Source organism: Branchiostoma lanceolatum, chromosome 17 (assembly GCF_035083965.1).
Source record: "Branchiostoma lanceolatum isolate klBraLanc5 chromosome 17, klBraLanc5.hap2, whole genome shotgun sequence".
Taxonomy (NCBI): Eukaryota; Metazoa; Chordata; class Leptocardii; order Amphioxiformes; family Branchiostomatidae; genus Branchiostoma; species Branchiostoma lanceolatum.
In genome coordinates, this window is record NC_089738.1 from 15,305,467 (window position 1) to 15,322,037 (window position 16,571).

The 16,571-nt window shown below is 41.5% G+C and overlaps 1 protein-coding gene across 3 annotated transcripts in view; it reads left to right on the forward strand.

Moving 5' to 3' along the window:
- The first annotated feature begins 3,622 nt into the window (after nt 1–3,622).
- The window catches only part of LOC136423568 (transcriptional coactivator YAP1-like), a 34,293-nt gene continuing 21,344 nt past the window's right edge, over nt 3,623–16,571 (forward strand). For 2 of the 3 annotated variants that reach the window (XM_066411790.1, XM_066411791.1), the window contains exons 1-2: nt 3,623–4,335; nt 10,419–10,621. In XM_066411790.1, the coding sequence (XP_066267887.1) occupies nt 4,120–4,335; nt 10,419–10,621 (419 nt within the window). In that variant the 5' untranslated portion in view covers nt 3,623–4,119. The remainder of the gene's footprint in view (nt 4,336–10,418; nt 10,622–16,571) is intronic. The other variant, XM_066411792.1, reaches the window with a different exon arrangement.

Sequence of the window (16,571 nt, forward strand, 5' to 3'; positions counted from 1 at the left end):
TGTTTTGTCTTCTGCCTGCCTATCCCCTTGTTTCAACCGCGAACTTAAAGAGCAAGGCTGGACTATAAGACCACCCAATAAATTCAGCTAACGTTAACTCCCAGACCTCAGTCTGCTTCTGATTGCCGTGGTGTTCACATCACTGAAGGGGCTCGCTGGCTTAGACAATTTACCAAGTATTGAAGTTACTTCAGCACATGTTTGAAATCATATAGTGTATAAAAGGAATCAAAGTATAGTTGCACATAAACAAGTCAGCTTTGTAGTACCTAACCAAGAATATGAAGCAATTACAACACTGGCCTGCCATGCTCACCGGTAGAATGTCTCAGACATTGGCTGTCAGTGGGTTTGCGGATTCGATGGGGTGGTCTACTAGGTGGGCTAGTGGGGTGGGCTACCTCAGCATTGTACCCTTTCTGGGCCTCAAGGCTATGCATGGGGGTTTGGCCTCTTATGGGATTGCCTTGAGGAAAAGATGGGTCACTCTGTGGGTGGGCCGGAAGGAATGCAACTGATCATATTGCTTTGGGGATGCTACAGTGGGGGGTGGAGGTGAGCAATGAGCGTACATTTACATCGTGCAGGAGTTTGTTATCCCCAGCTTTAGATTTTTAAACATGGAGGACCATGTTCCCTGTTCCTTAACTGCTCAGCCAAGCCAACAGGACAGTAGCATTGTGAAAGAAATGAGCAACAAAAGCAACACTAAACATTGTACAAACACACACACAACATTCCAACCCACGCTCATGTACTGACACACATAATCACAAATACATTTTACATTTGTATACAAGCACATGCATTTAGGTACATTCTAGTCTAAATGTGAGACATATGTTTTGAATTTTGTCAAACAAAGGCTCTCTCATTCCCTAGCTGCCCTATCCAACTTCCAGCTTATTTCCCCTTGTACCTCTTCCCTTACATCCTATTGTATACTGAGTACTTAGAAGTTTGTTTATGATAAATGGCTTTTCTACCAGTCTTGGTGGAGTTCATTGCTGACATCTACCCCCCCCCCCACCTGCCATATGATCAGCTGTTGCCTTCCCTCTAGCCCACCCACAGCTTGACCCAGTTTCTCTTCAAGGAAATTCCATAAGAGGCCAAACCCCCATGCATAGCCTTGAGGCCCAGAAAGGGTACAATGCTGAGGTAGCCCACCCCACTAGCCCACCTAGTAGACCACCCCATCGAATCCGCAAACCCGCTGTCAGTATACAAATTACATTTCTACAGAGCCCCTGAGTCTATACTGATTTCTTAGACTATCAAGTAGTCACCACAATTGTATAAGTCATACTTCTAGACCCACAGCTATCAAAGCTAATTGAGCTCTGATGAAAATAAAGATACAATTCCAACTTTGAAGGGGTTGCTTTGACAGTTGAAAACACAATGTTATGATTTTCGGAAAGTTGCCTGGCAAAGTTACGTATTGTATTGATTACGTAGATTTGTTACACCTACACGTATCTGCGTTACTAGTATTTTGTTGCATGGTTTGACAATGTTTTCTTCAAAAACTAGTGAGAGAAATACAGGATTTTTCAAACCTTGAGACGTCAGTTAATATGCAAATGATTTCCTGTCGTCTGCTCTAATCCGATTCTATTGTTCTTTGAGTCAGACGGGTAGAGATCCCCTACAGAGGATAATCCATTTATGATGTTGGGATGAGGGTTGGAGTCAATTTAGCTACTAACTCCCTGACAGAAGATAGTTCTTATAGGAGAAGAGCCCTGGGTCCTGCTTTCTTGTCCTTTAAAACCATGAGAACACTCCATTTTCTTCCTAGAATCACCGCAAACTTAAATGCATTAACAGTACGGGCAACCCGCCCGACATGATGATGGCATTTTCACAGCACTTATCTACACGTATTCTATGGTCAATTTTATTCAGAAGAAGCAACGTATCAAGCATTTGAAAAAAAAAGTGACGACAAGCACGTTGAAAGATCTTGAAGCATTGTTCATTTCGCATCTCTAAAAAAAAATCTTCGTTTAGCGAAATGGTAACTGGGTGACGGAGAAAATACCGCGTACGCATCGAATTGGCAATGCAAAAACAATTTAGATTATAAACAAAGAAAATGTATGAGCAAGGTCTTTTAAGTGTACTTGGTAATACCAAACACTGAAACAGAATAGATAGACTTTCGATTGTTAAATGGGTCTTATAAAGAAAGGTACAGTAGAGGGGAACAGTGGTTTTCAAGATCAATTATCCTTCCTCCATACAATTACCCTGTTGTCAAAATATTGCTCACCTATAGTGTCAATGACCCCTACAACTTGTTACTCATAAAAAAGGAAAGAAAACACTACGGAAACGATCGATTATCATGACAGGAAGTGATTAAGGATTAACTCCACCTACACTATTGCGAACCGGAAGTGCTCCGTGTCCACCCTCTCACAATACGCTTCCGGGATGGCGCGTCATAACCTCGTACACTTCCATATTTGGATATAAAGGGCGGGGCCTCGGCCTGTCCCGCGATGGGACACTGCCATATATGGGCAAATCCTTCATTGTTTATATTTAGGGCAATGGCTCAATGGCCAAGTTTCGGGACCCCATGGGAGCGTACTCAGTTGGTTTCCTAGCCAACGAGCCGGCACACAGCCCACCCAGGAATAAAGTGTCTTTGACTTTACAACTGGAGCAGAAACCACGTCACGACTGTTGTACAAAAACACGTGATGTTTTGATGCTATAGTTTATGTTGACATTTGTTGATTTATATCCCGGTGCGCGTCCGAAACAAATGGTTTATCGTGTAAAGGCATTTCGTGAGAACACAAATTCCCACAGCATATGCAAATCAAGGATTCCATCCGGTATAGGTGCCCTATTGTGACGCTTTCTTCCCACCGAAACAAAAACCGTGGTACACAATTCCCTAATCGTATCCGATAACAAAACAACCATTGTTTTCTCGGCTGAAATCGACCTCTCCCAATCCTCACGGCTCTCGAACTAAGGGTTTATTTACATAGTGACGTCAGAAGGGGCGTCCCATCAGAGTAACCTGAGGCGGCTCACTGGCCCATGCGCGTCAAAATATCCATCCGCTAAATTGCGCAAAGTGCTAAAGCCTATTAAAAAGGGCTAAAATGAAAATTTTACTTTTATCGTCAACACTTCTCAATGGATATACGGAAAACATTAGAAAATATTGGACAAAAATGCACTGTAACTTCCAATCGTTATGAATCATTCGTTACTTTTATTTTTGCGATTCAAGTCAAGTCAAAGCCTTGCACTATATATAAAACGATAAAAGAAAAACAAACTTTGGGATTCACCACAAAAGGCATTGCCTTGTGTGATGCAATCTTTTTATAAACTATTTGTGAAAATCTCAAATGCGAACCACAAGCAAATTTGGTGGGTGAGAAAATCGTTTTTTCGGGTCACTTGCACGAGCTACAAATTTTTGCAAATGTCATAAACTGTAACATTGTAGCCTTTCTAAACCGTTTCTCTCTGACTCTCATCTCATCCAATAAACCGTTTACTGTGGGACTATTTCGCCTCGAGTCGTAATCGAAGTGAGCACTAATTGTTTGGCGGATGTCCCCAATGTTTATGTAGTGCTGTGGCTAATTAATAATTCATGAGTTAGATGACTTGTGCAGACTCACCCAAAGTTAGCAAGCCGAGTAGAGAAGTTTCAGGTTCGCGAACCGGACCATAAAGTCGGCAAAACACACCGATCCCGCCAATTTTACCCCGTTAGCAGAATATTTACAAGTTCCGGAATTGTTCTGAACGACTTCCTTGCGGAGGCAATCGGATTTTGGTGCCAAAACGGGTGATTTTGGGTCCGGAAGGAACGGCGGAGAGGTGCCGTCCCGTGTGGGAATCAGTCGTCTGCAGCTGGTCTCGGAGTGGGGTAGGGTCGCGGTTTGACGTTTCTCCACTAACTTTTCTTCGGGCCACCTCCAGTTTTACACGGTTATCGTTCGGATCTAGCAGTGTCACCTGTGTGGAGGGACCTCACCTGTGCTGTGGTGAGGTTTTTAGTTCGGTTGGTGTCCGGGACAGCTCGCTCGGCGCGGGAGTTTGGACTCGAACTTGCGACCTCTTCCAGCTGGGGCCAAGATGGACGCCCAGGGCAGGCAGGTCCTGTCGCACGGGGATCCGGAGGGCGACCTGGAGAAGTTGTTCGCCGCCGTCATGAACAAGAAGGAAGGACAGCCAGTCTCCGTGCCCATGAGGATGAGAAACTTGCCCCCATCGTTCTTTAGCCCGCCGCCAAACCAACCAAAGGGCGGTGCTTCGGCGGCAGCCTACCCGGGCCCCCCACCTACCAGCCAGGTCAGTACTAACACCTCTCTCTACTTCTTTACATAAAACACAGGGCGAAAAATTATTAAATCATTGCCTTTCTTGTTTTATGTTTCAACTAGACTACCAGGGAGTTGTATACGTAACACAGGACGTATATGTATACAACACGTATTATGCTGATGGTGTGTTTACACAGATTACCCCATCAGTAGCAGGCACAGCCCTGATACCAGGAGACATGGGTTTGATTCCCAGCTGGGATCCTAAGCTTTATATAGTTACCAGATTGGTGTTACCAACAGTTGTCGTTAATGGGCCTCATGCCCCATTCAGTGTACTAAAATCACAGCGAGATGTGAAGTCTTGCTAGGCCACCATGAATTTGTAGATTAAAAAAAGAATATCAAGATGGTTCTCCAAGGTTTTTAAAACAAGCAGTTTTATCATAGTCATTCAAGTACTAGTAGTTGTGACGTTAATACGATCTGTAGTATAATTTTTTGTGATCCTAAAAGATTATGTGGAAAGAGTTTGCGTGTGGTGAACACAGATCAATGTGTAGATATTGTAAATCGCTCAAGTAATACACGAGACTAAGTCACTTTTCACCACAAAACAAAGTGAACAGAGATAGTGATCATACATTTTATTCATGTCAAAAGCACTGTATGATTATCAAATGTGAACTATGAAGTTTCAATATACTTTTGTGGTGTAAGTGTAAAAAAATCCTATTCGGAAACAATTGTATTAAAACTTGAACGTAAAATTTGAAAGTGTTACAGAAACTTATAATACATACTCATAGGCTTTGACGCATGTAAAATGTGAACAGGAAAAATTATAACAATACGGTCAAGCCTTGTTGCTACATTAGGTAACATTTTATAGCCTGTGCATCTTATATCATTCTCCAAAACTTTTTTTGGAGTATCTTGGCAGAGGAAACTGGTTTGAGTTGGGTCAGGCGGGTTCACTGGCAGACTGGAGCTGTTTGCTGTTAGACTTTGGCACAGACATGGTAAAATGATCATTGTCGGCCATATGCAGTACACCCCATGATGGTAAAGGGTGACTGTAACCCAGTTAGATACAGTCACTGCTGACCTAATCAGATTTAGCCCTGGTTTAAAGACATCAAAACGTTGCCCACTTGGAAGGGTAACTCCTTTTTCCATGCTGCGATCAGAGAAGAACTAAAAGTTTTAACTAATCATGATAGCATATACCACATTTCTAACTTGGCTTATGATCAGAAGACGTACCCTGGCACTTTTAGTTACAGTGTTGTTATTACAGACATATGGTGGTAGTATGTAGTATGAGATGTCCATTCTCTCTTGAGAATTTACATGCAGATTAGCATTTATAACTGGTAACATCTCTGACTCAAACCGTTATATGGTACATTGTATCATGAACTTTATATGTAATCTATTATTGTACATATAAAACAATAGAGCACATCCTGTTGCTATTCCAGTATCCTGGTTCAGTTTGGCATGATCAAAGTTCAATTCTGTTCCAAATTTGAAGTAAAATTCAATTTAAATGTATCTAAATATCTAAATAAACAAATGTGTACATTAGTGCAGATTAACTATAGGTGGTGTCATTTGTATCTCTAGTACTAGCTGGTATATATCAAAACAGGAATGAACATACTGGTTTTTCAAGAAAGTTTGCCTGGCACTAAAATTATATTTTGAGGCCAAGTCAGAAGACGTTCTGGAAACATAATGAAGTAGATAGATCTAGCAAACACTGTTATTCTGCTTATAAATAATTGAAGATGTTTTTACAAACTTTTCATGGCTAGTTTATTTTAGTTTTTAGGTAATGCAAAGCAGTTGGTCTATGGAATAGAGAAGACATCTGTGCTTTGGGGAAGGCCCAACATGTCCTCAAACATGTGTGAGGGATACAGAGCCTTGCCCAGGGCAGGTGACCATCTGAGTACACTATAACCCCAGAACAGATGGGTGCTAGGGGGTCTTTGAAGCCATCTCAGGTTACACCCAAGATAGACAGTACAACCCTGCTGCAGGATAGGATATCCTATACATTAGGAGGGAGGGATGGAGAGAGAAGGAAGGGCGGAACACTGTATCCTGGACTACGAATGTATTACTAGTCCTACATCACATATAGCACATGTACAAACAACCCATAGCTGTTTTACACCTCAAGGAAAGATGGCACACTGATAGGGGATGTAGTGGGCTTTAGCATAATGTTATCTGGTCTAATCTCAGCCCCAAGTACTGATAATCATCAGAGCTGGATTAATTGTTCCATTGCTTCCATATGGGAGAAAGTGTATGATACTTTTCCCATTGGACATTTCATATTCATCCAGTCTGAAATGATACTGTGAATTTTGAAATTTTAAAGTTTTTAAGTTCATAGTTTTCGTGTGGTAACCTTTCAGTAGCACTGCAAACTCATCACACCTTGAACTTGTGCCTCGTCTTTCGTTGTGTTGCTAGGGTTGTTTCAACTGCAAACTCAATACACTGCAAACTCTTGATTCTCACTGTGCCGCAGAGTTTAGAATTTACAGTACCTACAACGTATGGTGTTATCTCGACAAACCATACAGATATTGCAGGTGACGTAATCTATTTGTTGTGTGAAGGACTGGGTAGTTTACAGGGACGCTCCCCACCCTTGTTGACAGTTTAGATCTGAAGAAGAGATGTCCTTGTAAAGTGTGACAAGACTTCCTGTGACAAGTCACCAGTGTCCACCTTGTTGATACTGAGTCACTGTAATGTCAACAAAAGTCCACTGGTTTGACCACTATGCTGTCAAAAACAAGTGAAACATGCAGTCCTGTCCTATTGTTTCTTGCACTTTTTGATTTGTGATCTTGTTTATTGGTGAAACAAGAGAAGAGTCTTTCAATGCAGGTCGTTCAAAATGCCTCCATCTTGAGTTTTAGCTCTGGAACTAATTGAAGCCTCTATTTTTAATGTCAAATGGTATTGGATCCTAAAGATGGCCTTAGGCTGTTTTCCCAGCATTTAAAGCTGTCCTTTGCAGCAAGTGTTTATGTTTTGCCAGTTTGTCAGTTGTTTTCATAAGTTTTACACTTGATCCAACAAGATAATGGTAAGCAAACACATGTCTATGAGGTTGAAAAGAGTATGATAGTGTGAAGAAGATTATTGCACACCTTTAAATTTTACTTGTGAAATCTTTATGCCCCCCTTGAATAAACAATCATTATTTTTATTCATGTGGAAAGAATATTGGTGACAAATAGGAAGACATCAATTGTTCCCAGTTGAATGAAATCCTAGTCCTTTTCCCACTGTAGGTTGATATTTTTACACAATTTACCTAGTCTATGATACAGGTAGAAGTTCATTATTAGGTCTGGTGTTAAGTAGTTTTCCTCACAAGTCGAGATCAAGAACCTAACATATACACGTTGTTTACTGCCTGGGTAGGGGTGAGAAGAGCCAGATCACCCAGCGTACCCATAACACATTTGATAAAAAAGCAGTTCCTGAGTTATAATCAAATCATGCAGGTCATTTATCGCTATGGCCATATCAGGTAAGGGTTTAACTGGTCCTGCGACCTTTGTCCTTAAAAAGAGATGACAGGTCAACTCCATCCATCACATGTTGGACAGCTGGCTGGGCTGGACCATATATCTCCTTCTCAGCCTCCTTGATCTGGCATGGCTTTTTAAAGTTCACAAGCTTGTATTCTTTTGAAGGGTTGTACTGTGTTACAGGGAGAGCTCTCCCTTAGTGGTTCAAACCAATAGAGAAGGCACACAAATAATCAGTGATACATTGTACTGTGAAGCTGAAGGAATGAAGGCTGGATATCTCCTTGTTCTTCCCTCTGCCCCAAGACAGAATTTTGCTGCATGGGACAGAAAAAAAGCCAATTCCATCCTTTTTGTAACAAACAAAAATTAAAACTTCATGACATTTTCATCAAGTCATCAACTGTGCAATCCAAACTGCCAGAACAATTAAGACACAGACACAAAACTTGCCTCTCAAAATGTGTGAAGAGTGTCTTGTTCTGAACGTTGTGATTTGTCTCGTAAGTTTTGTGACTTATGTTGCTAAAGGTAGTAGAAGATTTGACAATAGCATAAATGTGTGAGTTGCCCTCTCCTAGCCTGTGTTTACCGTCCTTGCAGCAGTGCTAGTGACAGGCAGCTGATTATTTTGAGAGTAACAGAACAAATTTGGACAGTCTCAGCCCACTGGCCGGTTGCCATGTCCACTATTGTTGCAGACAACTGCAAAGTTACACCATCATTGAGTGGTTTTGTGTTGGGGAGAGGATTTTGAAACTAAGTTTGAAACTTAGATAACTGTGAAAGTTAATGTTTCAGACGACTTTTCAGTTGATATGCATATGTAAGTACCTAATGTGTGACATTTTACCAAGTTGGTGGTTAGGAAAAAAATTAAGGTAGCAGCCTCTTGTATTCTGAAGGGTTAACCGTAATAAGCCCAGCTGTTATATACAGTCTGTACCTGCGAAAGGTTTATGTTTCAGATGACTCTTCAGTTGATATGCATAGTGTCTAACGTGTGATGTTTTACCAAGTTGGTGGTTAGGAAAGAAATGACCCATAAAGTAGATCAGAAAAGGTAGCAGCCTGTAGTATTCTGAAGGGTTACCCGTAACAGGCCCAGCTGTTTTGTTTCATGGCTTACTTGTCCTTGGACAAAAGCCTGGGAAACTTTCTGTGGCCTTCATGGCTCATGCTCAGGAGAGAGCTTGAAGAGCCCCACCCCAAACAACTGGTGGTTGGGTCAGAATAGGTCACCTTGTCTTGGGTAGCAGTTAATTAGTCTTAGCAGCCAGACACAGGCTTTCCTGAGCCTCATTTCAAGACAGTACTATCAGTTATGACTCATATACATACGATAAAGCAGTCTCCTGTACTTAAGTGTAGAAAAACAACAAACTCACCAGTTTTGTTATTTCCCTAGACACAGGCACTTTAGTTTTGTGGTGGGAGAAAAGGAAATCTGTGTTCCCTGTGTTGAAACTTCATGGGGAACACACAGAGTGTGTTCTGAACAAATGTTAACAGTGTGATGATTTCACTATGGAAAGGTGACCACGAAAACCACAAACATTAAACCACAGTGATTTTAGAATTTACAGTTCACTGGAATATTTTTTTTTACATCAGTAGTTTCCCATTGCACGCTGGGTAATATCACAGGTGATTAGAAACACCTGCATATGACCTTAAGACACCCTTGCAGGAGACCTCAAGCGGCTGTCCAGCTGGTCTCCGTGCTGTCGTGACAGCCGCAGACAAAACAGAGCAGCAGAGAGGCGCATGTTTACTCCGAATGATCACAAGTGGGGCTGGTGTGTTGGTTAGACTTAGGGGATCAGAGCGAGTGCAAGGCGCAGTGTTGACGTACACAGACGTGGTCGCTCGTTGCGAAGGATACACGACGACGGTCTAGTCCAAACTGACCGTTCCCAAAGTAGCTTGGACGTAATCCATCTTAGTTCGGTAGATTTAGAGGTTTATGTCTTATGAGTCCTGTTGAGGTTCATATTAACCATTTTAGGACCGAGCTAGCCTCATGACATACGGCACAGGGTCGACAGTCTTTATCTATCACATTTAATTTGAAATGATAGAGGCCCTTCTTGGATAGCCTAAGTGCGTTTATCCTGTTTAGTTTGGTGAAGGTAGAGCCTGGAACTAAACAGGACGACACTCAGGCTACTTCTTGGATACAAGAAAATAATTTCATTACTGACATCAGTGCCATGCAGATGTTAGAAAATATCATAACACTTGCCAACAGTCAGTACAATTAATGTCTTCTTTGTTTCAGACTTAAAATCTTTTCTTACAAACCCCAAAGCTTTTATTTTCCATTCTAAGTGCAATGCTGAAGACACTGTTAAGTGTTCTTATGATCGCAGTCACCGCTGCAAGCACATCACGCTGCGAACACATGCTTTGTCTTTTACTGTGCTGTTTCAATCATAAACTTGAAGACACGGCAAGCACTCGATTTTCTCAGTGTAACATAACTTATGTGCCTTAAATGAATTTGTAGTATGTGATTTTAAACCTGTTTTCCTCTCTCCCCTAGATGTCTCCTCACAACCTCCCCATCGCCCACTCGAGGGCCCACTCCTCCCCAGCCTCGCTGCAGGCCACCCAGCAGGCATCAGCGCAACAGTTCCAGCACCTGAGACAGCAGAGCTACGACCCCACGGCCATGGACGACCTGGGACCCTTACCGCCTGGCTGGGAGATGGCGCACACCGGCAGTGGACAGAGGTATTATCTAAAGTAAGTACCTGTGTACAGTATGTACATAACTAAATGGACGGGTGAAGTGGACTGGTGAAGTGAAACGTAGTTCAGAGAAAAATTCTTAAAATCTTCAGATGATATTCACTTGGCTGGGAGATGGCACACACAGCTAGTGGACAGAGGTATTATCTCAACTAATGCAAGTACCATGTAAAGTGTGTACTAAATGGACTCACTGGTGGGGTGAAACATAGTTCAGGGAAAAACTATGAAATCTTTTAAGATGATATTCACTTGGCCGGGGGATGGCACACACTGCTAGTGGACAGGTTTTTTCTAAAGCAAGTACCATATAAAGTGTGCACTCACATTGGCGCTGTCGTTTTTAACAACGATCGTTCCAAATGAAACGAGTCTCAGTATTTCACACGATTTTTTGAGCCATTCAGTTTGTCTTTTCACCTTTTTATACTCTTCTCTTATATCTGCTTGGAGATTGTTCAATGCAAGGATGTTGACCAATGTGTACATCACATACATTCTTATACATGCAGTTCCGAGTATTCTAACAAGGATTCTCTACAATCAGACTGTTTCTATGTATATAGTTGAAGGCTGGGAGCTAACCTAAGACTGTAAACACTCAACCAGTTATGACGTAACATAACAATCCTCTTGCTATTTTCAGCAGTGTGTTTAGAAGATCTTAGGATGTGAGTTCTAAGAGCTAAGCATTGAAAAGGACTGATTATAATGAAATGCAGCCAATCCTTTGATAATTTGCTTTGTAGTGATTGAGAAAGCACTACATAACCCCCTAAGGCCCAGACACTGTATCCCCTTCTGCTGGTAATGTTGACTGTAATCTACATTGGCGCCAGGGTTTTGGTCACAGTGATGACCCTTGACCTCCAGACAAAGGCTGGGTGCTGCACTCTGTCCCGGGGACACTGGCTCTCTGTACCAGGGTGCTCTGTTGCACCCAACTTGGAGCAGCATGGACCCATAGCGAAGTTATTACCCTGTTCAAAAATATAATTATCACTTGTACAAAATAGAGATTATCTTCTCTTGTTTAATAGCATGTCTTTAGCAAAAGGTTCTCATGAAAATGAAGATTTGTTATGTTTCTGATACACAAACACTGACCCTTTGCTCACATGTACTAGAAGAGGTCATATAGTCTGAAAGAACAAGGTCATGGGAGCTGATGTTACTTCAGAACACAGTCAGTGATTCTTTCTCTATATTGAATGATGGCCAAGGTTGTGACCTGGGATTTAGAACCCCTCCCCAAGTCCTTTACACAGCCATTTTATAATTGCCTTGGGACGTAGATAAATGCTTTTTCTGAGTAATGGAATGATGTAACTTTTGATATTCAATTTCAAGGGGGACCTGAGTTCGTGTAGAAAGGAAACATATACATGGTGACACATTTGACTGATACCACCTGCCCCCAAACTTTATCATTGAAATACGATAGTACCGTTCCTTCTTAGAAGTATACATGACTCAGAAAGAAATGTCTACAACTTTTAGTCTGATCCCTTTATCCCCTTACAACACCTCCTTTGTTGCTGGCCAAAATAGATGTGCACAACATATACTGTAATTCTTGTTTCTTTTACTGTAACCTTATGTTCACTGTTTTCAATGTCTCCTCTACATCATGAACTTATATCATCACCATGAAAAACTGTCGTAATCATTTATGATTCCTTCACACATCCATTCGGTGAAGCTAAAGTTCAGTGAAAATGTCCACTTTCCTAATTACACTGAAATTTTGTTACCGTGAAGATAAAGTCAATTACAATAGTAGATCAAAGATGTTGAACTAAAAAACTTCTGGTATGACTATGAAAAACAGGTGAACCGTCAGGAGTATAGCTTTGTGTTGTTGGAGAGAGACAAGCAAGAATTATGCTCCTTTGAACCATGTAAATTTCCCAGCAGCGCCCAGTAATTAGGTTAGTATCCGACCAATGGTGTGCAGGGGACCGGATCAGCGGATAATGAAAAGAACGGAAGGACCCCTGCCGGTGGGATCAAAACGGGGAGGAACAAAAACTCCCCTTCCAGCAGGGTTGACTGGGTTGTGTACATGTAATTGTTGAGCAATCCATGGTTCATTTGCCCATCCATATTGTGCAAGGGCTGGGTGGGGAGGGGGGCAGCATTTCTGACCCCAATAGAAGCTCAATTTCTAACTGTCAGAATGCAATGTTATTACTGTTCTGTCCATTCTCTGTTCTTGAATTAGGTTTGCACTTTTGACAGTTCTGTTGCAGTCTAGTTTGGTGTTTTTATTTTGTATTTGTATCCAGCTGCTACATAGGATAACTAATGATCTATCCTCTTATCCTCTAATTGTTACTGTTGTTTGGCTCTCCTGGTTAAAATACTAATTACACTAATGAAAATTGTCTCAAATTAAGCTGATGCAAGTGATAAATCTGCTATCCGCCTTCGTTTATTAGTTTCAACCATCTTAATTCTAGTGGTTCAATTTTGAGGGCATTACGTGTACATGCACGTAGGGTCCAAAGTGCAGAGAAGGAATTAATCTATTACTAGTGTTTATACAGAGGTGTACTTGTACCCTGGACTTTGGCCTAGTAAAAAAGGGTAAAGCAGCCAACCTGAGGCAAAGCATGACATGATGCACTAGTAGTGTTCTGCTGCCTTGCCAGATCTTGTTGTTTTCAGCCAAGCACACCAGGTCACCTAGTAAACGGCCCAGATGGAATATGATCTCGCAGTTTGGATCTAGTAGTATAACTTATAAGAAAGGTAAAAGAAACAGTCATTGTCATTCAGCAAATTCTGTACCGCCTTTCTAGTCTTGAAAATGAATTTGTATACTTAATTTCAAGCATAATCACTTACCAGTGTTCCAATACCAATTTAGGGACCAAGTAAGTAATGGTGATGTAGAGGAATTTCCAAGCGAACAATAGCACTGGATGCTTCATTTAAGATAAAAGAAATATTGGTAACCGTCAGACTGTAAAGAGAAAAGGAGATTCTTTTACAGCTGAAATGGTCTTTTCTTCGCTTTCTCGGAACCCAAAGAGAGAGAAAAAAGCACTGCTACTATTAATGTTCAGCGTATGTAGTTGTTGATTTTTAACTTGATGTTGTTGAAAAGAAACTTATCGAGTCCAAAACTTGTTTAAGTGGAAAAGACCTGACTGACAGGATGTATGAGAAGGAGTACTGAAAGCTGAACTTTGTTTATGCTTCAACTCTTAATAAGTAACATGATGATGATGATGTAGTTGGACTGAGAAAATTCTACATTTCCGATTGGAAAGTTTGTGCTGTGGGAATAGCTTAAGCACAGTTGTTCAGGACGTCCAACGTGTGAACGGTATCGTCCGATCTCCTGTATCTGTGGGCCCGGGGCAGCGGAAGGCAGTCTTTCCTCTCCGTTTCCTGAATGGGGCAAACAACATCCAGTCTGCCGTGGAGGGGAGCCAAGTCTGTGTCCAGACTTTGTACACACAGGCTGGTGAAAGGACAGGACTGGTGCCTTCATGACACACAGAAATGGGACAGAAAACTATTTTTCCTGACTCCCAAAAACAAATTTTAGATGCACCTGTATTGAAGCCAAGTCTGTGTCCAGACTGGGTACACACCCACTGGGGAAAGGACAGGACTGGTGCCTTGATGACACATGAGAAATGGACAGAAAACTGATTTTCCTGACTCCCCAAAACAATGTTAGCTACACCTGTATTGTACCTGAAGTCTGTGTCCAGACTTTGTACACACATGCTGGTGAAAGAACAGGACTGGTGCACTGATGACACACCGAAATGGGACAGAAAACTGTTTTTTCCTGACTTTCCAGAAACAACATTACATACACCTGTATTGTAGCTGAAGTCTGTTTCCAGACTTTGTATACACACACTGGTGAAAGGACAGGACTGGTGCCTTGATGACACATGAGAAATGGGCCAGAAAACTGGAGAGTGTCAAAGAAAAAAATTGGGGTACAGAAGTCATACTGTTTTCAATTTCGCAGTAAATCATGAGTTTGCAGTATCTTTTAAGTTTACAGCAGAAACAATGGTAGTAACACAATGGAAGGCAAATCCTAGAAAGACCCCTAAAATTTCCAAACTTACAGTTGATTTTGTGCCACATCTGTAGTTTAGAAATATATGTGAAATTTAATACAATTAAAGAAATCATAGATCAAATTTCAATAGTCCACCTTGAAAAGAAAGCATCACTACTAAACCTACATGTCAGTTTTCAGGCCCTCTTGTTCTCAGTTACCTGGAATTTCGTCAGGAGGTGTCACCTTTGTGCAGTATTTGTTTAGACCAGGTGGGTTCGACCCTGGCTTCCTGACCGCACCTGGAAGAGGAAGGAAATGCCTGAGCTGTGTAAAGGTGTGGTCACACGGCACCTGTAGGGGTTACGTGAGGTCAAGAGAAGTTACTGCCCTCTAGCCTGTGTTTTGTTTGTTTGCTTCTGGATGTCAATGAGTTGGCCATATGGCCGTGTTAAAAATGGGGGTGCCATATGGGAAAGCTTGTGGGCTTGGACTTGTGCCTAGAAGTGGATTTCCCTCGTAAAAAGGGGTAAAGCGGTCGACCTCAGACTGAGGCAAAGCGTGACACTTTTTTTTAAAGCTTGTTGTGTGATGCGACTCACTGTCTTCACCATGGCTATCTTTTTCAATCATCATCATCATCATATCTTGTATGGTTGTTCTGGATCCATCTGGCTCTCTGTTAGCCTCTCATTTTCAGCCAGTCACACCCTCTTGACTATTGACTATTGACATAACAGAAAGAGGCTCTTCTTGACAAGTGTGTTGGGTTCTTTTACATGCAGAGGTTTGATGCTTGAGGCTAACACCTGAAACTCTCTCGCACATAGGCTTTAGCATACCCATCCAAAAAGACTAATGCAACTCCTCACACTCGTTCCTGAGTGGGTTTGAACTTCCGGCCCAGGATCCACAGTATTTGATCCACGTGGCGAAACAGCGGGTTATCTTACTGTTTAACTACCATAGGTTATAGCTTCAACTCTCCAGTTCACAGGCTTTATGACTATGTTATAAAATCTGCAGAAATGTTCCAGAAGTTCTGCTGACATGTCATCGTCTCGTTGCTGTCCTTACCATGGCCTGTTCTGTATCCTTTAATTTGGTTTGATACTGAACACATTTGGTGGCAGATCACATAGGAAAGGAGACTTTGGTTCACAAGTACAGGTATAAAGAGTCACTAGAGACAGTGAAATTTAACCTACACTAATATGTTATAACCAATAAGTCATTCATACAGTACTTTAAATGAAAAGCAAGCATGGTAATTGGATGAATATATTATTGTAAAAAGAAACACATGGAGCAGCCTTCCTCTAATGTAGCCTCTGTTGCAGGCTTCGTGGCAGGACTTTTTTTGGCTTATCACCTAGGAAGCCTGCAAATGAAGGCTACCTTCATTGACACTTTATTTGATTAAGTATCTTTTCATGATGAAGTGAAAATTAGTCCTGACGGTCTCACCTAGTGTCAAACCTTCTCACCTAGATGTGGAGTGGCACTAGCCCAGTTCACATGTAAACTAGCAGTCTATAACAGTTATTTACAACACAAACCCCATGTATTATCTGCACCTTTTCACATGCACGGTTTCCTGTCAGGCCTATAACACTATGCTGTTGGAAACCTACTCGTTTGAAAGTTAATTGTCACCTTTTTATCAGACCCCTGCTAACTGCCTTGAGGGACAGTAAATCAATTCTAATTATAGAAAAGAAAGCTAAAGAGGTCAGGAAGAACATTTCGAAGTGGTCATTTAAATCAAATTGGTCACAACAGCAAGACTACGGTATCTATTGTAATTGTGAGAGTAGCAGTATAAAGCTAGATTGAGGATTTTCCCCAAAAGTTTGAAACATTTCAATATTTTTTTTTTTATGCTACCAAAACTGTATAAATCCCTGATTT